This window comes from Salmo salar, chromosome 23, assembly GCF_965601325.2.
Source record: "Salmo salar chromosome 23, fSalSal1, whole genome shotgun sequence".
In the NCBI taxonomy this organism is placed as follows: Eukaryota; Metazoa; Chordata; class Actinopteri; order Salmoniformes; family Salmonidae; genus Salmo; species Salmo salar.
Genome location: NC_138313.1, coordinates 25,145,098 through 25,172,917, shown reverse-complemented (window position 1 = coordinate 25,172,917; position 27,820 = coordinate 25,145,098). Strand labels below are relative to the sequence as shown.

The following is a 27,820-nucleotide window of genomic DNA, read 5'->3' as shown; positions in this document are numbered from 1 at the left end:
AATGGCCAGAAACCAAGAACTTTCTTCTGAAACACGTCAGCCAATTCTTGTTCTGAAAAATGAAGGCTATTCCATGTGAGAAATTGCCAAGAAACTGAAGATCTCATACAACGCTGTGTACTACTCCCTTCACAGAACAGCGCAAACTGGGTCTAACCAGAATAGAAAGAGGAGTGGGATGCCCCGGTGCACAACTGAGCAAGAGGACAAGTACATTAGAGTGTCTAGTTTGATAAACAGACACCTCACACGTCCTCAACTGGCAGCTTCATGAAATAGTACCCGCAAAACACCAGTCTCAACGTCAACAGTGAAGAGGCGACTCCGGGATGCTGGTCTTCTTGGCGGGTTTCCAGGCATGTTTAAGTACCTGTTCTGACAGAGCTGACTAAAACATCTTGAAAGGGAATGAACCAGTGTTTTGAATCTGTTCAGACCCAGAAACGTGTTCCTGAAATAACATCAAACTGCAAAAAAAAAGTGAGGAGGACATGCCTTTCACGACCATGGTCATGCATTGGGGGCAGTATAGCTTGCAAATAGGTTGCCTAATGTGACCATATTGTTACCTTTTTTCATAGAAGGCTAGGTTGGGCTCCAATCTATTTTGATAAACGACCAAGTATGCTTATTGCAATTTTCAGGCTTGAACTATATCATTTTACCACGCTGTGAAGTGGTTGGCTGATTAACAATCAGTACATTGAAATGATCACCAGTTTAGCTGTACAAAGCTTAGCAGGGAACATGACATGAGGCTTCAGACAATTTTTATTTGACCTTTATTTTAACAGGGAATCCCATTGAGATCAATCTATCTTTCTCAGGGGAGCCCTGCATGCACACAAAAGTACAATAGAATACAAAATCCCAAACACACTCAAGAAAAACAAACAAAGAATCACATTCCTCATAAGAGGTCCGCAATATACATGTTGAACTGCCCAAGAGGCATCAGTACATCCAGTTGTAGAGAACTCTGTAGACTGTTCCAAACAAGGGGTGCAAATAAACTAACAGCTGATATAGCTAACTCTGAGGAGAGAACAAAGTAGACATAGTTTTAGCTAGAATATGGTTGCACTTTTCGGTAGTGAGTAAACCAATGCACTGATCAGTGATGAGTGGACCAGTGGTCGTTCTGCCCTTGAGCAAGGCAGTTAACCCCCAACCTAACTGCTCCACAGGCGCCGATGATGTGGACGTTGATTAAGGCAGCCACCCGCACCTCTCTGATTCAGAGGGGTTGGGTTAAATGCGGAAGACACATTTTCGGTTGAATGCATTCTGGTTGAATGCGTTCAGTTGTGCAACTGACTAGGTATCCCCTTTCCCTTTTTCCGCAATTTGGTCTTCTTGTGAAATAATGAACGATTTCTCATTTCCAGATTCAGATCAGAGAAATATGTAATAATGTGAAACGTGGATAGGCATTTGCTATGCAACTGCAGTCGTGGCCAAAAGTTTTGAGAATGACACAAATATTAATTTTCACAAAGTCTGCTGCCTCAGTTTGTATGATGGCAATTTGCATATACTCCAGAATGTTATGAAGAGTGATCAGATGAATTGCAATTAATTGCAAAGTCCCTCTTTGCCATGCAAATGAACTGAATCCCCCAAAAACATTTCCACTGCATTTGAACCCTGCCACAAAAGGACAAGCTGACATCATGTCAGTGATTCTCTCGTTAACACAGGCGTGAGTGTTGACGGGGACAAGGCTGGAGATCACTCTGTCATGCTGATTGAGTTCAAATAACAGACTGGAAGCTTCAAAAGAAGGGTGGTGCTTGGAATCATTGTTCTTCCTCTGTCAAACATGGTTACCTGCAAGGAAACACGTGCCGTCATCATTGCTTTGCACATAAAGGGCTTCACAGGCAAGGATATTGCTGCCAGTAAGATTGCACCTAAATCAATCATTTATCAGATCATCAAGAACATCAAGGAAAGCGGTTCAGTTGTTGTGAAGAAGGCTTCAGGGCACCCAAGAAAGTCCAGCAAGCGCCAGGACCGTCTCCAAAAGTTGATTCAGCTGCGGGATCGGGGCACCACCAGAACAGAGCTTGCTCAGGAATGGCAGCAGGCAGGTGTGAGTGCATCTGCACGCACAGTGAGGCGAAGACTTTTGGAGGATGGCCTGATGTCAAGAAGGGCAGCAAAGAAGCCACTTCTCTCCAGGAAAAACATTAGGGACAGACTGATATTCTGCAAAAGGTACAGGGATTGGACTGCTGAGGACTGGGGTAAAGTCATTTTCTCTGATTAATCCTCTTTCCGATTGTTTGGGGCATCCGTAAAAAAAGCTTGTCCGGAGAAGACAAGGTGAGCGCAACCATCAGTCCTGTGTCATGCCAACAGTAAAGCATCCTGAGACTATTCATGTGTGGGGTTGCTTCTCAGCCAAGGGAGTGGGATCACTCACAATTTTGCCTAAGAACACAGCCATAAATAAAGAATGGTACCAACACATCCTCCGAGAGCAACTTCTCCCAACCATCCAGGAACAATGCCGTTTCCAGCATGATGGAGCACCTTGCCATAAGGCAAAAGTGATAACTAAGTGGCTCATGGAACATAACATTGATATTTTGGGTCCATGGCCAGGAAACTCCCCAGACCTTAATCCCATTGAGAACTTGTGGTCAATCCTCAAGAGGCGGGTGGACAAACAAAAACTCACTAATTCTGTCAAACTCCAAGCATTGATTATACAAGAATGGGCTGCCATCAGTCAGGATGTGGCCCAGAAGTTAATTTACAGCATGCTAGGGTGGATTGCAGAGGTCTTGAAAAAGAAGGGTCAACATTGCAAGTATTGAGTTTTTGCATTAACTTCATGTAATTGCCAATAAAAGCCTTTGGCACTTATGAAATGCTTGTAATTATACTTCAGTATTCCATAGTAACGTCTGACAAAAATATCTAAAGACACTGAGGCAGCAGACTTTGTGTTAATATTTATGTCATTCTCAAAACTTTTGGCCACGACTGTACACTGAAAGCATAGAAAACTGATACACTGACAACAGGGTGAACAACTCACTGGTTGTCGACGAATACTATTTGTTTTCCATCTACGTAATGAAGTGGTGCTCTTCGAACTCTTCTCTTTTCCCTCATTTATTCAGTGTTATTTTCCTTTATTGTTTTGCAGGATGAGACATCCAAAGCTGGGGAGAAGAACAAAAAGTCAAAAAGCAAGGAGACAAAGTAAAAGTGATATCCTCTAAATCAGGATTTTGAAATTCAATGGAGGGCTGCATTCTTTTGGGGAACCAATTGTTTGTTAAAATCAATTTGCAGGGGCCTCTCGAGTGGCGCAGCGGTCTAAGGCACTACATCGCAGTGCTTGAGGTGTCCCTACAGACCCGGGTTCGATCCTAGGCTGTGTCACAGCTGGCCGTGACTGGGAGACCCACGAGGCAGCGCACAATTGGCCCAGCATCGTCTAGGTTAGGAGAGGATTTGTGCAGGCCGAGATTTCCTTGTCCTGCGCTCTAGCAATTCCTGTGGCGGGCCGGGCGCATGCACGCTTACACGGTCGCTAGGTGTACAGTGTTTCCTCTGACACATTGGTGGGGCTGGCTTCCGGGTTAAGCGGGCATTGTGTCAAGAAGCTGGGTCGTTTTTCGGAGGACGCATGGCTTTCGACCTTTGCCTCTTCCGAGTCCGTATGGGAGTTGCAGCGATGGGACAAGACTGTAACTACCAATTGGATACCACGAAATTGGGGATCATTTTTTTTAATGTCTCGCGAGCCGGATAGAAGTGCCCGGTGGGCCGTACTCCCCCCCCCCCCCCCCCCCCCTTGCTCTAAAGGCTAGTTAGTGTCAATGCTCTATGTAATATTGTTGAAAGGTTTACAGAAAGGAACAGACATTTATAACATTTTCCTATATGATGCAATAAACTGAAAATGGGACTTTATTACTTGTAATCATCTGCCAATGGAAACTATGTCATCATAGTGTCAAAACATTAATCACCATAATGTAAAATGAATGTGTGAGTCATTTATATTCATAAAAAAATGCTGCGTACATGATTAGGAAAGTGCATTAAGTAGTTCTCAGAACATTGCTGTAATTTTTGGGGATTGTCGGACTAAATCTTTTTTTTATAATTTTTTTTTATAACCAAAATGTCTTCATTTCCAAAAAGTCGCTCTCTTTCTGTATCCCTCACCATTCCCTCCGCTCACCAATGTGTCTAGATGTTTTGATATTTGAGGACCTCTGTCGTTGACTCCCCACAACCTCTTGTCAACAGAACTGCTGTTGAATCAGCAACATAGTGTTCAATAGACACTTCATCTGGGTTTCACAGACAATAAAATCACATTTCCAAATGACCTGTACATTATGCTAAAACATAGACAGTTCTGCTTTAGTAGCCTTAATGTCCATTACCATGCCAACTGTATCAGGGAGTCAATCTTCTTTTGTAGCTCAATGTGTCCGTCCAGGTTTATGAGTAGAGATTTGCTGTTTTCAGTCAGATTTTAAACCTGAAAATTAGTGGCGGTTCAGGCGGCATAAAAACATGTTTTGAAATCCTCTGTTGGAATGGTTTCTCTGTTAGAGGTGTTGGGAAGGCTTTCCAACACTCTCTTTTCATACAGAGTCAGTTTATTTTTCAATATAGTCCTAAGTGAGTCTTTAAATATGAGTTGTGAATTATAATTCCACACCTCCATTTATTTATCATTTACATGTCAGATTACACATATACTTTATGCAGTGCTGCTCAATTATTGCTGCTCTTTCTTGCTAATTCTTGCTTTCAAAACGGTTTTGGAATATATATATATATATATACTGAAGAAAAATATAAACCAACATGCAACAATTTCAAAGATTTTACTGAGTTACAGTTCACATAAGGAAATTAGTCAATTGAAATAAATAAATTACGCCCTAACCTATGGATTTCACCTGACTGAGAATACAGATATGCATTTGTTGGTCACAGATACCTAGTAGGGGCGTGGATCTATAAAACCAGTCAGTATCTAGTGTGACCACCATTTGCCTCATGCAGCGCGACACATCTCCTTCGAATAGAGTTGATCAGGCTGTTGATTGTGGCCTGTGGAATGTTGTCCCACTCCTCTTCAATGGATGTGCAAAGTTTCTGGATATTGGCAGGAACTGGAACACGCTGTTGTACACGTCAATCCAGTGCATCCCAAACATTCTCAATGGGTGACATGTCTGGTGACTATACAGGCCATGGAAGAACTGGGACATTTTCAGCTTCCAGGAATTGTGTACAGATCCTTGCAACATGGGGCCGTGCTTTATCATGCTGAAACATGAGGTGATTGTGGCGGAGGAATGGCATGATAATGGTCCTCAGGATTTCCTCATCTCTGTGCATTCAAATTGTCATCGATAAAATGCAATTGTGTTCGTTGTCCGTATCTTATGCCTGTCCATACCATTCACAACTTTTATTGACAATTTTGATACCTTCTGGAAACAAAGCTCATATTTCAAGGAGAATGGGATCCACCCAAATCATTTGAGTTCCTGGATCCTTTCACAGCATTATAAGGCTGCATTGAAACAATGACTTATCATTGACCCAAGTAATGTATGTGATATCAGTAGAGAGGTATATTTTTGGGGTGATTTAAATATTGACTGGCTTTCATCAGGCTGCCCACTCAAGAGAGAGTTTCAAACTGTAACTAGTGCCTGCAACCTGGTTCATGTTATCAATCAGACTACCAGGGTAGTTACAAACAGCACAGGAATGAAATCATCAACATGTATTGATCACATCTTTACTAATGCTGCGGAAATTTGTATTAAATCAGTATCCAAATCCATTGGATGTAGTGATCACAATATAATTGCCATATCTAGGAAAACCGAAGTTCCAAAAGCTGGGCCTAATATAGTGTATAAGAGGTCATACAATAACTTTTGTAGTGATTCCTATGTTGTTGATGTAAAGAATATTTGTTGGTCCGTTGTGTGCAATGACGAGCAACCAGACACTAGACACATTTATGAATCTGCTCATCTCAGTTACTAATAAGCATGCACCCATTTAGAAAATTACTGTAAAAACTGTTCAATCCCAGTGGATTGATGATGAATTGAAAAATGGTATGGTTGAGAGGGATGCAGCAAAAGAAATGAGAAGTAATTCTGGCTGTACAATCGATTGGCAAACGTACTGCAAATTAAGAAATCATGTGACTAAACTGAATAAAAAGAAGAAGAAACTACACTATGAAACAAAGATAAATTACATAAAGAATGACAGTGAAAAGCTATGGAGCACCTTAAATGACATTTTGGGCAAAAAGGCAAACTCCGCTCCATCATTCATTGAATCAGATGGCTCATTCATCACAAAACCCACTGATATTGCCTTTAACTATTTTTTTTTCATTGGCAAGATTAGCAAACTTAGGCATGACATGCCAGCAACAAACGCTGACACTATGCATCCAAGTATATTTGACCAAATTATGAAAGACAAGCATTGTAATTTTGAATTCCGTAAAGTAAGTGTGGAAGAGGTTAAAATTATTTTGGTCTATCAACAATGACAAGCCACCGGGGTCTGACAACTTGGATGGAAAATTACTTAGGATAATAGCGAATGATATTGCCACTCCTATTTGCCATAACTTCAATTTAAGCCTACTAGAAAATGTGTGCCCTCAAGCCTGAAGGGAAGCAAAAGTTATTCCCCCTACCTAACAATATTAAAGCCCCCTTTACTGGCTCAAATTGCCAATCAATCAGCCTGTTACCAACCCTTAGTAAACTTTAGGAAAAAAATGGTGTTTGACCAGATACAATACTATTTCACAGTAAACAAATTGACAACAGACTTTCAGCATGCTTATAAGGAAGGACATTCAACAAGCACAGCACTTACACAAATGACTGATGATTGGCTGAGATAAATTAATGATAAAAAGATTGTGGGGCTGTTTTGTTAGATTCAGTGCGGCTTTTGACATTATCGATCATAGTCTGTTGCTGGAAAAATGTATGTGTTATGGCTTTACACCCCCTGCTATATTGTGGATAAAGAGTTACCTGTCTAACAGAACACAGAGGGTATTCTTTAATGGAAGCCTCTCCAACAAAATCCCCAGGGCAGCTGTCTAGGCCCCTTACATTTTTCAATCTTTACTAACGACATGCCAACACTGAACAAAGAGCTGCATTAGTCTCAGAATGGGTGGCAAGGATATGTTAGTCCTAAATATTTCAAAAACTAAACTTTTTAGATTCTTCTATTAGAAGTGTTTAGACTCTTGTTGTTCATGTTTTGCTGTGTTCTAGTGTACTATGGAATGTATTGCTTTCTTATTCTTGACACTTCGCCCAGACATATTTAAGGTTAGAACTACCTTTCTAAGTGTTCTGATACTTCTAGTTTGGAGTTACATTTTTATGATAACATAGCTGCAGCATTTCACTTTAAAGTGTGTATACTATTGCTTACTAGGTGTGTCCAATCAATTTTAACCACTCCCCCTTCTAATTAGGGTTAATTGGAAAAGCTGTTAAACAGAGAACATTGTATTATTTCTTTGTACACCCTGATGAAGGCCATGCAGCCGAAACGCGTCGGTTTTTTAAAAACATTGTTTCTATTGAACATGCCATACTAATAAAGGCATTTTAATCAATTATATGAAGAGTGCATTGGTCCTCCTTTCTTTTTGAAGACTGCTTTGCACACTCTTGCCTGCATCTAGCTGATCTATGATGTAATGGTTTGTCAAACAGTTGCAAATGTGAGTTTCTATTGGACAAATTCAGGTATTTTTATCCCTGTTTCGTTCCGTTTGGTTCTGTTTAAGAAACATTTTTCCACAGAATCGGCAGAATGAATACACCACTGATCTCACGCAAACACAGTTCACTTTCATAGCAGCGACATAAAAACAGCATGATCACTTTGCTCGTTGTATATATATAATGTTGTATATATAATTCCTTCTCGCAAGTATCTACGTGCTCTCCTCCTCTAACCTTTTGCCTTTGCTTGTGGACTTCAGTGCACAACACATCAGCTGTCTGTGACCAGGCGAAAAAACCTTTCCAAGCCAAACCTTCCTATCATGACTGCTAAACGCTTCACACAGCCTTCACCATTGTCACGTCATAGTCAACACAGCTACTAGAACAAACGCATGAGTGAACCTGCTAGAATCATGCAATACAGTGTACAGTCAAAAAGCAGTTTAGCAGTTACACCGGCAGGCCCCGGTGGCAATAAATTAATCAAACCAAAAGCTTACTTTGACTTGGAAAAGTTCCAATGTTGGATAGCCATAGCCAGCTAGCTAACATAGCATCCCTCTCTGTTTGAGCCAGGTGTTTAAGTAGGCTAAACTAACTAGCTGCATTTCTAGCTAAGTGAAAGTGAATTAATTTGTTAAAAACTGTTCAACTATTGTCTTTCTCTCTCTTTGAGTCAACTACTCACCACAATTTATGCACTGCAGTGCTGGCTAGCTGTAGCTTATGCTTTCAGTACTCGATTCATTCTCTGATCTTTTGATTGGGTGGACAACATGTCAGTTCATGCTGCAAGAGCTCTGATAGTTTGGAGGATGTCCTCCGGAAGTTGTCGTAATTACTATCTAAGTCTATGGAAGGGGGTGAGAACCATGAGCCTCCTAGGTTTTGTATTGAAGCCAATGTACTCAAAGGACAGAGCTAGCTCTTGTGCTACCCTACAGAGTGCAGCTGAGACTACTGTAGCCCTCCATTGCAAACAGTGTGTTTTAATCAATTATTTGTTTACGTGAATATACACTGCTCTAAAAAATAAAGGGAACACTAAAATAACACATCCTAGATCTGAATGAATGAAATAATCTTATTAAATACTTTTTTGTTTACATAGTTGAATGTGCTGACAACAAAATCACACAAAAATAATCAATGGAAATCCAATTTATCAACCCATGGAGGTCTGGATTTGGAGTCACACTCAAAATTAAAGTGGAAAACCACACTACAGGCTGATCCAACTTTGATGTAATGTCCTTAAAACAAGTCAAAATGAGGCTCAGTAGTGTGTGTGGCCTCCACGTGCCTGTATGACCTCCCTACAACGCCTGGGCATGCTCCTGATGAGGTGGCGGATGGTCTCCTGAGGGATCTCCTCCCAGAGCTGGACTAAAGCATCCGCCAACTCCTGGACAGTCTGTGGTGCAACGTGGCGTTGGTGGATGGAGCGAGACATGATGTCCCAGATGTGCTCAATTGGATTCAGGTCTGGGGAACGGGCGGGCCAGTCAATAGCATCAATGCCTTCCTCTTGCAGGAACTGCTGACACACTCCAGCCACATGAGGTCTAGCATTGTCTTGCATTAGGAGGAACCCAGGGCCAACCGCACCATCATATGGTCTCACAAGGGGTCTGAGGATCTCATCTCGGTACCTAATGGCAGTCAGGCTACCTCTGGTGAGCACATGGAGAGCTGTGCGGCCCCCCAAAGAAATGCCACGCCACACCATGACTGACCCACCGCCAAACCGGTCATGCTGGAGGATGTTGCAGGCAGCAGAACGTTCTCCACGGCGTCTCCAGACTGTCACGTCTGTCACATGTGCTCAGTGTGAACCTGCTTTCATCTGTGAAGAGCACAGGGCGCCAGTAGCGAATTTGCCAATCTTGGTGTTCTCTGGCAAATGCCAAACGTCCTGCACGGTGTTGGGCTGTAAGCACAACCCCCACCTGTGGACGTCGGGCCCTCATACCACCATGCTCTGGACACTACGCTGACAGACACAGCAAACCTTCTTGCCACAGCTCGCATTGATGTGCCATCCTGGATGAGCTGCACTACCTGAGCCACTTGTGTGGGTTGTAGACTCCGTCTCATGCTACCACTAGAGTGAAAGCACCGCCAGAATTCAAAAGTGACCAAAACATCAGCCAGGAAGCATAGGAACTGAGAAGTGGTCTGTGGTCCCCACCTGCAGAACCACTCCTTTATTGGGGGTGTCTTGCTAATTGCCTATAATTTCCACCTGTTGTCTATTCCATTTGCACAACAGCATGTGAAATTTATTGTCAATCAGTGTTGCTTCCTAAGTGGACAGTTTGATTTCACAGAAGTGTGAACTTGGAGTTACATTGTGTTGTTTAAGTATTCCCTTTATTTTTTTGAGCAGTGTATATTTAGTGTAGCTTTATCTAAAAAGGATAACTTTTTAATGTTTGACTATATTTATTTTTATGAAATTCACTGAGGAAGATGGTCCTCCCCTTCCTCCTCTGAGGTACCTCCACTGATGCATTTGCAGTTTGTTTTGGTTGCCTCGGATTATGTTATGCCCAATAGAAATGAAAGGTAAAAAATGTATTGTGTCATTTTGGAGTCAGTTTTATTGTAAATAAGAATAGAATATGTTTCTAAACACGTATATATTAATGTGCATCCTACCATGATTACGGATAATCATGAAGAAATTGTGTTTAATGATGAGTGAGAAAGTTAAAGAGGCATAAATATCATACCCCCTAAATAAATGCTAATCTCTCATCATTACCAATAACAGGGGAGGTTAGCATTTATTTTGGGGGCATGATCTTTGTGCATCTGTAACTTTCTCACTCATGATCATCACAAAGGCCACCATAGGAGAGCTTTTTAAAGTAATATGCAGATTTTTCAAACAATTTCATAGGTGCAGATTTTCATAGGTGCTTAAAATATATTGATCAAAGAACAACAATAATAAAACATTTTGAAACACTAAGACTAATTTCAGTGGCAAATGTTGGAATATTAAACTATTGTTTATTCGACGTGGTCTGTATCTGGGTCTTACCTTCATACTTGATAGTTATCGCTTAACAACTGTCATTACATTGAATCACTATGCTATTTAAATCAGTCTCATTTGGCTGTGTCACTGACATTTCAATGCACACTAGAGAGCTAGGGCTTTTTGCAGTGATACAGTGATACACAAACGAGGTTCAAATACAGTATTCCATCCACACACAACTGTGTTCATTGTGTACACTACACAACCAAGAGTATGTGGACTCGTAGTCGGCTTTCCAATTCATCCCAAAGGTGTTCGATGGGGTTGAGGTCAGGGCTCTGTGCAGGTAAGTTAAGTTCTTCCACACCGATCTCGACAAACCATTTCTGTATGGATCTCGCTTTGTGCGCAGCGGCATTGTCATGCTGAAAGAGGAAAAGGCCTTCCCCAAACTGTTGCCACAAAGTTGGGAGCAGAGAATCATCTAGAATGTCATTGTATGCTGTAGTATTATGATTTCTCTTCACTGGAACCAAGGAGCATAGCCCGAACCATGAAAAACAGCCACAGACCATTATTCCTCCTCCACCAAACTTTACAGTTGGCATTATGGGCAGGTAGCGTTCTCCTGGCATCCGCCAAACCCAAATTTGTCCGTCGGACTGCCAGATGGTGAAGTGTGATTCATCACTCCAGAGAACGCATTTCAACTGCTCCAGAGTCCAAATTCTCGACACCACTCCAACCAACACTTGGCATTGTGCATGGTGATCTTAGCCTTGTGTGCGGCTGCTCGGCCATGGAAACCCATTTCATTAAGCTCCCAACGAACAGTTATTGTGCTGACGTTGCTTCCAGAGGAAGTATGGAACTCGGTGGTGAGTGTTGCGAACGAGGACAGATGATTTTTACATGCTACGCGCTTCAGCAGTCGGCGGTCCCGTTCTGTGAGCTTGTGTGGCCAACCACTTCATGGCTGAGCCGTTGTTGCTCCTAGACGTTTCCACTTCCCAATAACAGCACATACAGTTGACCGGGGCAGCTCTAGCAGGGCAAAAACTTGACAAACTGACTTGTTGGAAAGGTGGCATCCTATGACAGTGTCACGGTGAAAGTCACTGAGCTCTTCAGTAAGGCTATTCTACTGCCAATGTTTGTCTTTTAAACACCTGGCAGCAACGGGTGTGGCTGAAATAGCCGAATCCAATCATTTGAAGTGGTGTCCACATACTTTTCTATATATAGTGTATGTCGTAAAACTGTCAGTTTTACGATATATAGCTAGAAGGTTTGAGTGTATCTCCTACTGATAGGATGTTTGACCTGGATTAAAATAATAAAGGAATGGTAATGCATAAGTCATTTTTCTTTTCTGTGAAGTGGACCGATGAGGCTCAAATGAGTCCAGACCTTTCATTTCTGGCATCAATCATAGGGGGCTTTGGGAAGGAAGTGTTGGGGGAAACCGTAGAGACCATAGAAGTATATAAACCCAAAATGATTAGGGTCTGTATGGAGGAGAATGTGATGGAACTGGGTTAAAATAATGATTATAAACTGGGTGGTTCGAGTCCTGAATGCTGATTGGCTGACAGCCGTGGTATATCAGACTGTATACCATGGGTATGACAAAACATTTATTTTTACTGCTCTAATTACATTGGTAATCAGTTTATAATAGCAATAAGGCAACTTTGTGGGTATATGGCCAATATACCATGGCTAAGGCCTGTGTCCAGGCACTCTGCAATGCGTCGTGCCTAAGAACAACCGTTAGCCTTTGTGTATTGGCCATATATTTGTGTGTTTTATTTTAGGATAAAAACACACACAAAAACAAAGCTAAATGAAGCCACCTTATTTTACATTCTCCCTTCATGGCTGATTTCTTTCTCATAGGCTACCTCTGTATAAAAGGGATTCAATCCAGCCACCAGCCTTACTTTCTCTGTGCACATTGTGCAATATCCAGTACATCTCTCTCTCTCTCGCTCAGAAAGGTGAAAAGGTCATGATTGTGGTCAGGCTATAGCCTATGTTAACAGGCAACGCATTGTGTCAATGTGTCTGTTGGATAATATCATGCCAAATCATATGCAATGATCCGTTTTATATGCAATGGTTTTATTCCAACTATAATACTAAATAGGCTACAAACAAATGTTAAAGAAATCCCGGTGCGCGCTAGTGGTGGATATTTTTGTCCCATACCACCCATTGCAATGCGACTTCACAAAAAAGTAGCGTAGCACATGAACCCGAACCTATGCGCCAATAACCCGCCTGTTTGATAACGGAGAAATCACTGCATCCTCCTCCACGAGAGCAGACACGGACGAATGTAGTTTTACAGCTGGGGAAATATTTATTCAGAACGAAGCTTTTATTTCAAAGACATCTTTCGTATTCGTGTTTCTGCCTCTCTTAACAAGGTTGGAAGATATCTATGGAAATCACATTGATTCAGAGTTTCAAAACTAAGTCAAGTGTAATGGGTTTATTGTAGGATTAACTATGGGAGTTTATATCCCGGAATCTAATACAAGCTCCAACTTCACTCCCGGCAGCGACTCGGCCACAGTCCACGAAGCTGGAGCGGCTCTCCCGGGCTATATGATTGTGATCCTGGCCGTGCTCATGATAACTCTGGTAGTCGTGGTTGTGGCTGGTAACGCACTTGTTATCCTGGCTTTCATTGTTGACAAGAGCCTAAGAAATCAAAGCAACTACTTCTTCCTCAACCTTGCTATTTCAGATTTTCTTGTTGGTGAGTAGTCTGCCTGCCTGCCTGCCTATCTATCTATCTATCTATCTATCTATCTATCTATCTATCTATCTATCTATCTATCTATCTATCTATCTATCTATCTATCTATCTATCTATCTATCTATCTATCTATCTATCTATCTATCTATCTATCTATCTATCTATCTATCTATCTATCTATCTATCTATCTATCTATCTATCTATCTATCTATCTATCTATCTATCTATCTATCTAGTAGGTCTCTGTTGTGGGATAATGCCAATGATTTGTTCATTTGCGTAGTTACAGTATATAAGACACTGTGAAGTGCCATCATAATGGATAATACATGTGGAAATATATGTTTTTTGGAAATTATCTTTGAAAGTTCATCATAGCAAAGGATTTTTAACTGATTTATACAACTCTTAAAATAATTCATGATGGTTCCTGAATGCAAATTGAAACACATCTTTGGCCATTATTTATACACACAATTCTGCCACTTGCCAACAGGCTTGTTTTGAAGTTACTCAGCTGTGAAAATTAATTCTGGCATTGATTATGGAGCTATGCAATCATTGTTTGGGGATCAGTCTGTACACAGTGTGTATCCTTGCAGGTGCCTTCTGCATCCCTGTGTACATCCCCTACATCCTGACAGGCCGCTGGATGCTGGGCAGAACTCTCTGTAAACTGTGGCTCCTCATGGACTACCTGCTGTGTACTGCCTCTGTCTTCAACATCGTCCTCATCAGCTACGACCGATTCCTCTCCGTCACCAGAGCAGTGAGTATAGAGAGCCACTGTACCACACGAAGGCATGCATGGACAACATGCACCCACATACACCCAAGAATGCAAGCATGCACACACATTTGCACGCGTACACAAATGCGTTTTCAAATTTAGCTACTGTATGTTTTACTGTTCATGTGTCCATCCTTTCCTCACTGAAGAGGTTCACTAGGCCTGTTACCAATACAGAGATCCTGCAGAATGGGTTGACGACCACTGGCAGTAGGACTTTAATGTCTTGTTGGGATCCACAGTGTTGGGGTGGCAGTGACTCTGAATGAGCTCTGTTGGAAATCCAGACTGAGTGGGTTGGTCCTTGTGGACCAGCGTGCTACTCTCTGACCTTTTGTCTGCTTTTGAATGCTAGATAAACTATCCCTGGATATTCTAGTCTGAATACTAAACTGGACAATGGTTCACCTACCTTGCATTCTTGTCTGTGAGTTTGCAGCTAATATTGAACGTTATCTACATATAGGGCTCTATTCAATCCGTATCCTGGAAAATCATCAGTGTGATTGAAATTTAAAGGCAATGTTCCCACGTTAGCGGAATCTGCATTCACGGTAAACGCTGCAGATGTCGGCTCAATAGGAAATTACCTTTACATTTCTAGTGCGCTATCTGTAACACTTCAGCGATACAGATTGAATAGAGCCCATAATTTTGTTGCCCTGTAAGGGGCACTATTCTAATCATGAATACAGCCCAGTCTCTCACTATCATTCATCTGAAATGCTAGTTTTGGCAAATTAATACTGTTCATGACAGAGTTATGAACTAAAAAGATTAATGTTTCTTACATGGGACCAAGACTCTTACCAAAACATTTTGGACAGACTACGCAACAACAAATGGCGCCATGTTGTGATCTAAGAGGGGCTTTTGTCACTTTGTAACTGCTATAGCTAATTTCCTTCTGGAATTCATACTGAACAAAAATATGAACAATTTCAACTATTTTACTGAGTTACAGTTAATTTAAAATACATTCATTAGGCCCTAATCTATAGATTTCACATGACTGGGCAGGGGCACCGGCATGGGTGGGCCTGGGAGAGCATAGGCTCACCCACTGGGGAGCCAGGCCCAGCCAATCAGAATGAGTTTTTCCCCACAAAAGTTCGTTATTATAGACAGAAATACTCCTCAGTTTCATCAGCTGTCTGGGTGGCTGGTCTCAGTTGATCCCGCAGGTGAAGAAGCCGGAGGTCCTTGACTGGCGTGGTTACACATGCTCTGCATTTGTGAGGCCAGTTGGACGTACTGCCAAATTCTCTAAAACGACGTTGGAAGCGGCTTATGATAGAGAAATTAACATTAAATTCTCTGACAACAGCTCTTGTGGACATTCCTGCAGTCAGCATGCCAATTGCACATCCCTCAAAATTGAGACATCTGTGGCAGTGTGTTGTGTGACAAAACTGCATATTTAAGAGTGCCGTTTTATTGTCCCCAGCACAAGGTGCATCTGTGTAATGATCATGCTGTTTAATCAGCTTCTTGAGATGCCACACCTGTCAGACTGATGAATTATCTTGGCAAAGGAGAAATGCTCACTTATCAGTATCTAGACACACCCATGACAGAAAACAAAGAGCTCTATTCAATCCGCATTGTGAATGTTCAGCTTTACAGCATGATTGAAATTTAAAGGTAATGTTCCAGCTTTAGCGGAGATTGCATTCACGGTAAACACTGCATATGTCGGCTCAATCGGAAATGACCTTTACGTTTCTATCATGGAATCTGTAACACTTCAGCGTTACAGATTCAATAAAGCCCAATAGAGCCCAAAGTCAAGTTGTTCAGTTTCATGACACAGCCTGACTCTCATTCTCTTCTGGCTTCACTGACACACCATGGAGAAAAGGGCCCTTGAACCCTATTACCGAAGGAAATAATACCTTTCCCATATGTCCAAATAATGCCTCAGGTGCTTAATGTGTGGATCCAATAAACATCTACAAATTGAGAGATATGTATGGATTATGCAGATTATTACTTATGTATTATAATTATTTTATGATTGTTATATATGATTTTATTGTGAAGTATTGTATGGTCTTTTTTTCACTTCACCACTCTACTCACAGGTGAAATACAGAGCCCAGCAGAGCATGACCCACCATGCTGTGGTAAAGATGGTGACTGTGTGGGTGTTAGCCTTCCTTCTCTATGGCCCTGCCATCATCTTCTGGGAGCTGGTCGTGGGCAAAAGCATCGTCCATGCCGATGAGTGTTTCGCTGAGTTCTACTGCACCTGGTACTTCCTATTCATTGCGTCTATGATTGAGTTCTTCAGCCCGTTTATCTCTGTGGCCTTCTTCAACCTGAGCATCTACCTGAACATCCAGCGGAGAAACAAGAGCAGGGCTATCCGTAAGGAGGACACCAAGGCATGCAGCAACAGGGGCAGTCTCAGGGACGGGGGTGCTGCCTTGACTGTGTTTTTGACTTGCAAGGCATCATCGAGCAAGCCAGCTGCTGTTTCAGCTGTGATAGAGATGGACGAGGAGCTGTCGCCGTCCTCCAGTGGGGAGCCTAGTAGCGGACACACCTTCATGCAGAGTAAGAAGGGCCCCACTTGCAGGATCACTTCCAGGCCCCTTCAATCCCCCACCGGGCCCTCCAGCAGGAGCTCACAGGGCTCCCGCCTCTCCCGCGACAAGAAGATTGCCAAGTCGCTGGCCATTATAGTGTGCATTTTTGGGATCTGCTGGGCACCCTACACCCTATTGATGATAATCCGAGCAGCCTGTAGTGGGCGATGTGTGGAGCACTACTGGTACGAGATTACTTTTTGGCTCTTGTGGCTGAACTCTGGTATTAACCCTTTCCTGTACCCTCTTTGCCACAGCAGCTTCCGAAGGGCCTTTGCTAAGATATTGTGCCCCAACCGGCAGTCTGTCCAACCTCATATTGAGACCCAGTCTTGCTAGTAAGACAATGTATGGCTGGATGAGAGTCATACTGGAGTGAGAAGACTACTGCAAATGGATGTGGATTGTCAAACATTCTGGATGTTGTGTATTTCAAATTTCAGCCATGAATAGGACTAACAAAACCTTTTTTAGTTGCTCACTATAAAAGGGTATAAAACATAATGAAAAAAGTGATTACTGATATCCCTATGTTTTGTTTGAGATACATCAAATCCTTCTTTCCTACTTTTTCCACTTCACTTCAGGCTTCTTTTCATTGAAAAGTTTAAAGTTCTTAGTCAGAAAAGTCTGTATTGCCTTCTCCCGCTAGAATGAAAGATATGCATCTTCTAGTGATCTATTGATAGGACAGGCACCTGTCAGTTACAAAGCGAGTGATGACAGGGAAACTGCTGGTTTGTCAGTCTGCTGTCTATCCCACCTCTCAATACCTGTGTTAATTTTGTGTGCTGTGGTTATCACGGAGGAGGGAGAGCATGATGCTTCTTTATCTCCTGTGAGCGAATTTACACGTTCCCATGTAATTTAAGTGGTAACGATGAGTTTAAATCCACTTAATTATTGTTTTGTGTGTATTTATTTTCTTTCGCGTGTTTCAACTTTCGTATATCCAGACATGGAGTCATGGCGCATAGGCTATTTATTGTGATTTGATTGACGACCGAACAGCAAGTGTTGACTAGTTTATAAAGCTGTCGAACTGACTGAATAAAGTCAATCTCCAATATCCCTTTTCTATTCATAAATCATACACCGTAGTTATAAGTCCATGGTATCACACCATGACAAATAAAACAAAGATCTTGTTTGTATTTTTGGAAGGTGGCCCATGTACTCCCCCTTCACACAGGTGGTGACCCTTGTGACCTAAATAATTATTGTCCTATTTATAAACTTTCTTGCCTAGCTAAAATATTAGAATCCTTGATGAATTCTCAGCTAAGATCTTTCTTATCTTTGATGTGTATTCTAAATCAGTTGGGTTTTAGACCAGGTCATAGCACAATCTCTACTGCATACCTAGTTATACATTATGTGGTTAACTGCATGGATAAAAGGCAACATTATGCTGCCCTCTTCATTGACTTGTCAAAAGCTTTTGATACTGTTGATCACTCACTGCTAATGCAGGGCTTTCCTCAATTGGCCTAGACCGGGCTGCATGTAACTGGTTAAAAAATTACTTGACAGATAGAACTCAATGTGTATTTACTGATGGTGTTAAATCAGGTTTCCTGGATGTTATGAAAGGTGTCCCGCAGGGGTCGATTCTGGGTCCTGTACTTTTTAGTGTTTACATTAACAATATCTACTTGTCTGTAAAAAATGCAGATGATACTGTTGGGTATGCTATTGTCCCCACGGTTGACCAGGCTCTATCTGAACTACAGTCTGCCTTCATTGTATTACAGAAAAACTTTATTGACCTGAAATGAGTATTGAATGCAGGTAAAACTAAGTATGTGTTGTTCTCTAGAGAGCATAAAAATAACTCTGATGATTTAAGCATATGTACTTTGGATAGTGTCCATATTGGTTGTGTCCCTGCTTACAAATATCTGGGCATCTGGATAGATGAAAAGCTGTCTTTTAAAAAGCATTTTGATGAGTTAGTTAAGAAACAGAATAAAAATAGGCTTCTTCTAGAGAAATAGATCCTGCCTCTCACTAAATAGTAGAGAGCAGATTATGCAGTCGACATTCCTATCGGTCCTACTGTAGACTATAGCGACATCATCTATATGAACACATCTGCCACTTCATTAAAGCCATTAGAGGCAGTTTATTGTGCACTTCGCTTTATTACCAGTGACAATTTTAGTACTCATCACTGTATTCTCTACCAGAAAGTTGGTTGGCCCTCTTTGATGTCACGTAGGTTGATACATTGCTATCTTAGAATTTTTAAAGTACTTTTACAAAAAGTCCCACTGTACCTAACATCTTTACTAAACTTTAGACATACAAGTTACCACACCCGGTCTCAGGGATGGTTAACTCTGGAAATTCCTTTGGTCTCTACTGAGTTAGATAAATCAGCTTTTAGTTTTCTTGCACCTTATTTGTGGAACAATCTTCAAAATGTTCTTAAATGTGATGTTTTGGTGCCTCTAAGACAATTCAGAAAGCTGATTGAGGACCTTATTATTGATGAATGTGTTTGTTTTTTATAACCGTGTTTTTCTTTCTGCTTGCATTTTGTATTTATACTGATGTGTGTATTTTCTGTAATTCAGGTCTTGTCTGTAAAAGAGACCATGGTCTCAGTATGACTCCCTGATAAAGGTTAAATATAAAATAAAATAAATTGTAGGATTCAAAGCCCATGTCCAAGACTTGCCAGTGACCGGTAAAGTGACTTGTCAGTGTAACCTAGTGATGGGTTGTTTGCGAAATAACACCTCTTTTTTAATTTATATTTTAAGTGAATGTCGAGAACCAAATCGCATCAGTGAGAGAGCGTTCGTTTCATTCCCTAATTTGCATACTAGTAGACTACTACTGCTTTTTAGCAATTATCTGGAGATAAATTATGAAAACATTCAATGAAGATGTTGAATCCTCACTGCAGGAACAATAGGTAGTGGGGAGAGGTCCAAAATATGATAAAAGAAAACAGATGGAAGATTTGCAAAGCTAATGATACTTATATGGTATTATTAAAGATGTTGATATAGGCCTACTGATTTGATTCATTTAAGTGCCTGAAAATGGAGTAGTAAACTGCTGTTTTCTGTGTAGCAAAGCCCATGTTTAACACCTGCTTCATTCTTCAAGCATACCTGTATTCATTGTCGCCTGTCTTTGTGCACCCCAAATTTTATACAATCTGATGGGGGGTCTGAGGGTCCTCCCCCTGAAAATGTTTTGCAGTTTTAAAACCATTTTTCTCCAATTCTATATTGTTTCTCAACAGGGTATCAATGTTTTCTTGATAGAACACAAACATTTTCGTAGGTTTTTGCCACAATAAACTAATGAAAGAGTAGACTAGATTAGTTTTTTTCTGACTAGATCACTAATCTAACGCCTTCCCCTTAAAGTCCCACCCACAGTGATTGATTGACAGGTATGAAACCCAACCAACTCTGTGACTCACAAACATCCTGCCCCCTCCCCTGTCAGTCCCAACCACAGTTATTGATTGACAGGCCAAACTGTTAAAGGGATAGTTCACCCAAATCACAAAATGAAACATCGGTTTCCTTAACCTTTGTGTCCACAGCCACACAGCCAATAAAATACATAATTTGAAGAACAAACATAATTGTGGAAATTCATATTTTGCAGTAAAACTGTAAATATGAATTTCATCTCAGGAGAAGACAGGTTTAATGTTAAAAAATATAATTGTACTTAGAAAATAGTCCTGATCATATAAGCCTAGGCCTAGACGATATCAAACACAACTAACAACACACTGACTTCATACATACATTAAGGTCTTTCTAATCTACTCAATACCACAACTAATTTGACCAATCTGGGAAGTAAAGTTGTTAAAGTATTCAATGATTTAGCTGTGTATTTCAGATGGAATCAAGGCATTAGAATGTACCAGAGGCCACCAAAATAGAGCTAATTCTGCTATTTATTTTCTTCCCCTGTTTGACTGGCCTCTTCTATTTGTCTGGCTACTCCATGGACTTAGGGAAAACACTGCTATCTATGTGCCAAGTCTGAAACTTTGACTTTTTTAGTGTTAGAACCAAGTGCTTGTATTTACATATCAAAGTGAATTAATGTAATTTACGTCTACTTGTTGTAGATATATATTTTGAGATGTTGCTACTCATAAGGATTTTGGTATGAATAGCAGAGGTGCAGATGTTCCTAGGGCTGGCAGGAAATCTCAACTCTTACTAGTGCTTTATGTCTGACAATTATAGATCTGAATGGTTCTGGTATACTTGTAAATGTTCTATGTAGGAAAAGATGTTCACTGTTATATTCAGTGAAATGTGAAAGAATAGTAGATAGTGTAATACCGAATCAGGTGTTCCTTGGTGTGATTTCTACATCTACAGCAATTTGATTGCAACCTATAAAACATGTGTGATTATTTACATACCAGTCAATCGTTTGGACACACCTACTCATTCCAGGTTTTTTCTTTGTTTTTAGAATAATAGTGAAGACATCAAAACTATGAAATAACACATATGGAATCATGTACAGTGCCTTGCAAAAGTATTCACCCCCTTGGCATGTTCCTATTTTATTGCATTACAACCTGTACTTTAAATTGATTTTTATTTGGATTTCATGTAACGGACATACACAAAATAGTCCAAATTGGTGAAGTGAAATGAAAAAAATTACTTGTTTAAAAAAAAAAGTGGTGGGTGCATATGTACAGTTGAAGTCGGAAGTTTACATACACTTAGGTTGGAGTCAGTAAAACTCGTTTTTCAAACACTCCACAAATTTCTTGTTAACAAACTATAGTTTTGGCAAGTCGGTTCGGACATCTACTTTGTGCATGACGCAAGTAATTTTTGTTTACAGACAGATTATTTCATTTATAATTAATTCACTGTATCACAATTCCAATGGGTCAGAAGTTTATATACACTAAGTTGACTGCATTTAAACAGCTTGGAAAATTCCAGAAAATGTCATGGCTTTACAAACTTCTGATAGGCTAATTGACATCATTTGAGTCAATTGGAGGAGTACCTATGGATGTATTTCAAGGCCTACCTTCAAACTCAGTGCCTCTTTGCTTGACATGATGGGAAAATCAAAAGACATCAGCCAAGACCTCAGAAAAGAAATTGTAGACCTCCACAAGTCTGGTTCATCCTTAGGAGCAATTTCCAAATGCCTGAAGGTACCACGTTCATCTGTACAAACAATAGTACGCAAGTATAAACACCATGGGACCACGCAGCCGTCAAACCGCTCAGGAAGGAGACACGTTCTTTTTGGAGAAATGTCCTCTGGTCTGATGAAACAAAAATAGAACTGTTTGGCCATAATGATCATCGTCATGTTTGGAAGAAAAAGGGGGAGACATGCAAGCCGAAGAACACCATCCCAACCATGAAGCACGGGGTAGGCAGCATCATGTTGTAGGGGTGCTTTGCTGCAGGAGGGACTGGTGCACTTCACAAGATAGATGGCATCATGAGGGAAGAAAATTATGTGGATATGTTGAAGCAACATTTCAAGACATCAGTCAGGAAGTTAAAGCTTGGTCGCAAATGGGTCTTCCAAATTGACAATGACCCCAAGCATACTTCCAAAGTTGTGGCAAAATGGCTTAAGGACAACAAAGTCAAGGTATTGGAGTGGCCATCACAAAGCCATGACCTCAATCCTGTAGAAAATGTGTGGGCAGAACTGAAAAATCGTGTGCGAGCAAGGAGCCTACAAACCTGACCCAGTTACACTAGCTCTGTCAGGAGGAATTGGCCAAAATTCACCCAACTTATTGTTGCTACCAAATACTAATTGAGTGTATGTACACTTCTGACCCACTGGGAATGTTGGTTAAAGAAATAAAAGCTGAAATAAATCATTCTCTCTACTATTATTCTGACATTTCACATTCTTAAAATAAAGTGGTTATCCTAACTGACCTAAGACAGGGAATTTTTACTAGGATTAAATGTCAGGAATTGTGAAAACTGAGTTTAAATGTATTTGGCTAAGGTGTATGTCAACTTCCGACTTCAACTGTATTCACCCCCTTTGCTATGAAGCCTCTAAATAAGATCTGGTGCAACCAATTACCTTCAGAAGTCACATAATTAGTTAAATAAAGTCCACCTGTGTGCAATCTAAGTGTTACATGATCTGTCACATGATCTCAGTACAAATACACCTGTTCTGAAAAGTCCCAGATTCTGCAACACCACTAAGCAAGGGGCACCACCAAGCAAGCGGCACTATGAAGACCAAAGAGCTCTCCAAACAGGTCAGGGACAAAGTTGTGGAAAACAAATCAGGGTTGGGTTATAAAAAAAAATCTGAAACTTTGAACATCCCACAGAGCACCATTAAATCCATTATAAAAAAATTGAAAGAATATGGCAACACAATAAACCTGCCAAGAGAAGACTGCCCACCAAAACTCATGGCCCAGGCAAGGAGGGCATTAATCAGAGAGGCAACAAAGAAACCAAAGATAACCCTGAAGAAGCTGCAAAGCTCCACAGCGGAGATTGGAGTGTCTGTCCATAGGACCACTTTAAGCCGAACATTCCACAGAGCTGGGCTTTACGGAAGAGTGTCCAGAAAAAAAGCCATTGCTTAAAGAAAAAAATAAGCAAACACATTTGGTGTTTGCCAAAAGGCATGTGGGAGACTCCCCAAACATATGGAAGAAGGTGCTCTGTTCAGATGAAACTAAAATGTAGCTTTCTGGCCATCAAGGAAAACGCTATGTCTGGCGCAAACCCAACACCTCTCAACACTCGGAGAACACCATCCCCACAGTGAAGCATGGTGGTGGCAGCATCATGCTGTGGGGATGTTTTTCATCGGCAGGGACTAGGAAACTGGTCAGAAGTGAAGGAATGATGGATGGCACTAAATACAGGGAAATTCTTGAGGGAAACCTGTTTCAGTCTTCAAGAGATTTGAGACTGGGACAGAGGTTCACCTTCCAGCAGGACAATGACCCTAAGCATACTGCTAAAGCAACACTCGAGTGATTTAAGGGGAAACATTTAAATGTCTTGGAATGGCCTAGTCAAAGCCCAGACCTCAATCCAATTGAGAATCTGTGGTATGACTTAAAGATGTACACCAGTGGAACCCATTCAACTTGAAGGAGCTGGAGCAGTTTTGCCTTGAAGAATGGGGGAAAAAATCCCAGTGGCTAGATGTGCCAAGCTTATAGAGACATACCACAAGAGACTTGCAGCTGTAATTGCTGCAAAAGGTGGCTCTACAAAGTATTGACTTCCGGGGGGTGAATAGTTATGCACGCTCAAGTTTTCTTTTTTTGTCTTATTTCTTGTTTGTTTCACAAGAAAAAAATACATTTTGCATCTTCAAAGTGTTGTGTAAATCAAATGATACAAACCTCCCAAAAATCTATTTTAATTCAAGGGGGGTGAATACCTTCGCAAGCCACTGTAGTAACCAGAAAAGTGTTACACAAATCAAAATATATTTTATATTTCAGATTCTTCAAAGTTGCCACCCTTTGCGGCAGGTAGCCTAGTGGTTAGAGCATTGGGCCAGTAACCGAAATGTTGCTGGATCAAATCCCTGAGCGGACAAGGTAAAAATCTGTCATTCTGCCCCTGAACAAGGCAGTTAACCCACTGTTCCCATTTGTTAACACATTGTAAATAAGAATTTGTTCTTACCTGACTTGCCTAGTTAAATAAAGGTTAAATCATTTTAAAAAATGCCTTGATGACAGCTTTGCACATGCTTGGCATTCTCTCAACCAGCTTCACCTGGAATGCTTTTCCAACAGTCTTGAAGGAGTTCCCACATGTGCTGAGCCCTTGTTGGCTGCTTTTCCTTCACTCTGCGGTCCAACTCATCCCAAACCATATCAATTGGGTTGAGGTCGGGTGATTGTGGAGGCCAGGTCATCTGATGCAGCACTCCATCACTCTCCTTCTTGGTCAAACAGCCCTTACATTGTCCTGTTGAAAACAATTGATAGTCCCAATTAAGCGCAAACCAGATGGGATGGTGTATCGCTGCAGAATGCTGTGGTACCCATGCTGGTTAAGTGTGCCTTGAATTCTAAATATATCACAGACAGTGTCACCAGCAAAGCACCCCCACACCATCACACCTCCTCCTCCATGCTTCATGGGAACCACAGAGATCATCCGTTGATGTAGAAAATAGTAAAAAATAAAGAAAAACCCTTGAATGAGTAGGTGTGTCCAAACTTTTGACTGGTAGTGTATGTCAGAGGGGTCCATAGATACAATAAAAGGTAATGAGTGATAATCAATCATTAACTATACAGTATACTAGAAGTAGATAATCAACTACACAGCAGGGAGTGGAGAGAGTAATGAAATGTTTGTGAGATCAAAGGTTTCATGTTGTGGGACATATTTAAAGCTTGCTATGGTGAAGTTTGGTTTGAGTTGGAGGAGTGTACATTTATATTACAGACATACTTCACTGATTTCATACATCATCTACAACATTATTGTCTGCACTGTAATGGAAACCGGGAATTTATACGGTATTTTGAGGTATTATCAACAGTGAGATATTGTGAAATGTTCTACTGCAGCATACTGCAATTTAAGGTGCATTGTGGCGAAGTTTTGTGGGCGGGGAAATAATTGCTGTATTTCAAATGGTACTGTAATTCCATCCCACAGAATACAGTAATTTACCATTTTTGGAGCGCCAAAAACCTGTTGACCACTAATGGGTGCATGGTATTACTGTTTGTGGCTCATTAACATATTTTTAGGCGTGCCTTGTAAGAGTCTACATTGGTTGCACCCGTTGGTGTGAATGCTGTACCAATTTAACTGGTATGTGGTAGTAGTCCCTCATCAATAAAAAATGTATAGGGGACAAATTGGTGTGGCATCAAGTCTGAAACCGTTAATGGTTGAGCATATTACTGTAAAATACAAACCCCAGCACCCCTCAATTAATTTGATTAATTCATCCATTAATTAATGTATTCATTCATTAAGATTACAGTACCATTTACGTATAAGTATAATACAGTGAAAATTGTATTTAACTATGTGTCATTACACAATACTTGCTTTGATACAATATTAAGATAACCGTAGTTGTACTGCAATATGAAATAGCATAACTTATCTACCACTAGCTCTACCACTAGCTGCCTGTAAGTTACTGTCAAATTACAGTGTGTGACAGTGTCAGTTTATAATAGAATGTATTGGCATTGTGCATCCTCCATACTCAATCAGATAACAGATTATATTGTAGCAGATTGTTTATGATAGGTCATAGGTCAATGTAATGTCTTAGTATCTATAGAAATATTTAACCTGGAGCATTTAACCATCCAACACATTACCACAGACACAAGTATAGTGTTTACAGTCTGCTGTTTTATACAATAAAAAAAATATGGAAAGATACACACTGCCAGATTACTGCCAGATTGACTATAAAAACAGCCTGTCCTGCCAAAATGGAAAGAGACAGAGCTGAATTTGTTATTTCCAGGAAGTCAACACAACATTGGTGAAAAAGATCATAAAAAAGAAAACAAATGTTATGTAAGGCAAGGACTTTTTTTTGATGCACCAGTGAGATGATACTGAATCGCAGACATTTCGGAGAGGGAGGCCATGTCAGTTCTCAAATTCTTTGACCTTGATGATTTTTTTCTGTATTAACAGAATGTCTAACATCCGTGGGGATTAGTGGAACGTCGTTCCTGGCAGTAAGACTGAGCTTTTGACATTCACAAGAATCACAATGGTTTATTGCAACACCAGAACCCTGGAAGAACCTATAAACTGTGAATACAAATAAGTACAGTCATAAGCTATGCTAGAAAGATAAAAATGATTCCCACATTTTTAAAACCTCAATCACAATATGTCCAATGCACAACTAATTGAAATGTATTTAAGTGTGATACCCATGTATTTCTGCTACTCAAATAAGAAACCTGGGGTTGAGATTTGGAGTACAGACATTTTGTAAAAACAAGGGAAAACTATTTAAAACAGTATTAAAACGTTCTTCAACTGCAGTTGTTTTGTTATGATTGAACTTATCATTAAAACACATGGGAAAACTTGTATGAGATGTTTTTATATTATTTAGTCAATGTATTTATTCATAGAGTATGACTGCCACAGCCTTTCTTTAAGTCTTTAACATTATTGTCAAAATAGAAGGAAGAACCCACTAGATTTGATGTGTTCATAAATCACATGCACAGGGTCCCAGATGTAATCGCAGGGTACAGTGAAATTCTTAAAAAGGTCAAAAAGGTCAAAGGTCAAAAAGAGCAGTAAATGAAACAATAATAATAATAATACAGTGCCTTCAGAAAGTATTCACACCCCTTGACTTTTTCCACATTTTCTTGTGTTACAGCCTGAATTTAAAATTGATTAAATTGAGATTTCTTTACACACTGCAGCATACTGTAATGCCAAAGTGGAATTATGTTTTCGGAAATGTTTACATATTAATAAAAAATGTAAAGCTGAAATGTCTTGAGTCAATAAGTATTCAACCCCTTTGTTATGGCAAGCCTACAGTAAATAAGTTCAGGAGTAAAAATCTGCTTAACAAGTCACATAATACGTTGCATGGACTCTGTGTGCAGTGATAAGAGTTTAAAATGATTTTTAAATGATTTTTGAATGACTACCTCATCTCTGTACCTCACTCATACAATTATCTTTAAGGACCCTCAGTCAAGCAGTGAATTACAAACACATATTCAACCACAAAGAACAAGGATATTTTCCGATGCCTGGCAATGAATGACACCTATTGGTAAATGGCAACAACTACAAAAAACGCAGACACTGAATATCCCTTTGAGCATGGGGAAGTTATTATGGTGTATCATTACACCTAGTCACTACAAAAAAACATCATCCTTCCTA

The 27,820-nt window shown here is 40.5% G+C and overlaps 1 protein-coding gene across 1 annotated transcript; it reads left to right on the top strand.

The window, feature by feature from the left end:
* The first annotated feature begins 13,001 nt into the window (after positions 1-13,001).
* On the top strand, positions 13,002-27,417 carry LOC106584301 (histamine H3 receptor). The gene is made up of 3 exons (XM_014169385.3): positions 13,002-13,540; positions 14,144-14,310; positions 16,416-27,417. Exons 1-3 carry the CDS (start codon positions 13,288-13,290, stop codon positions 17,259-17,261), a joined length of 1,266 nt encoding a protein of 421 aa, XP_014024860.2. The 5' UTR covers positions 13,002-13,287; the 3' UTR covers positions 17,262-27,417.
* The last annotated feature ends 403 nt before the right edge of the window (positions 27,418-27,820 follow it).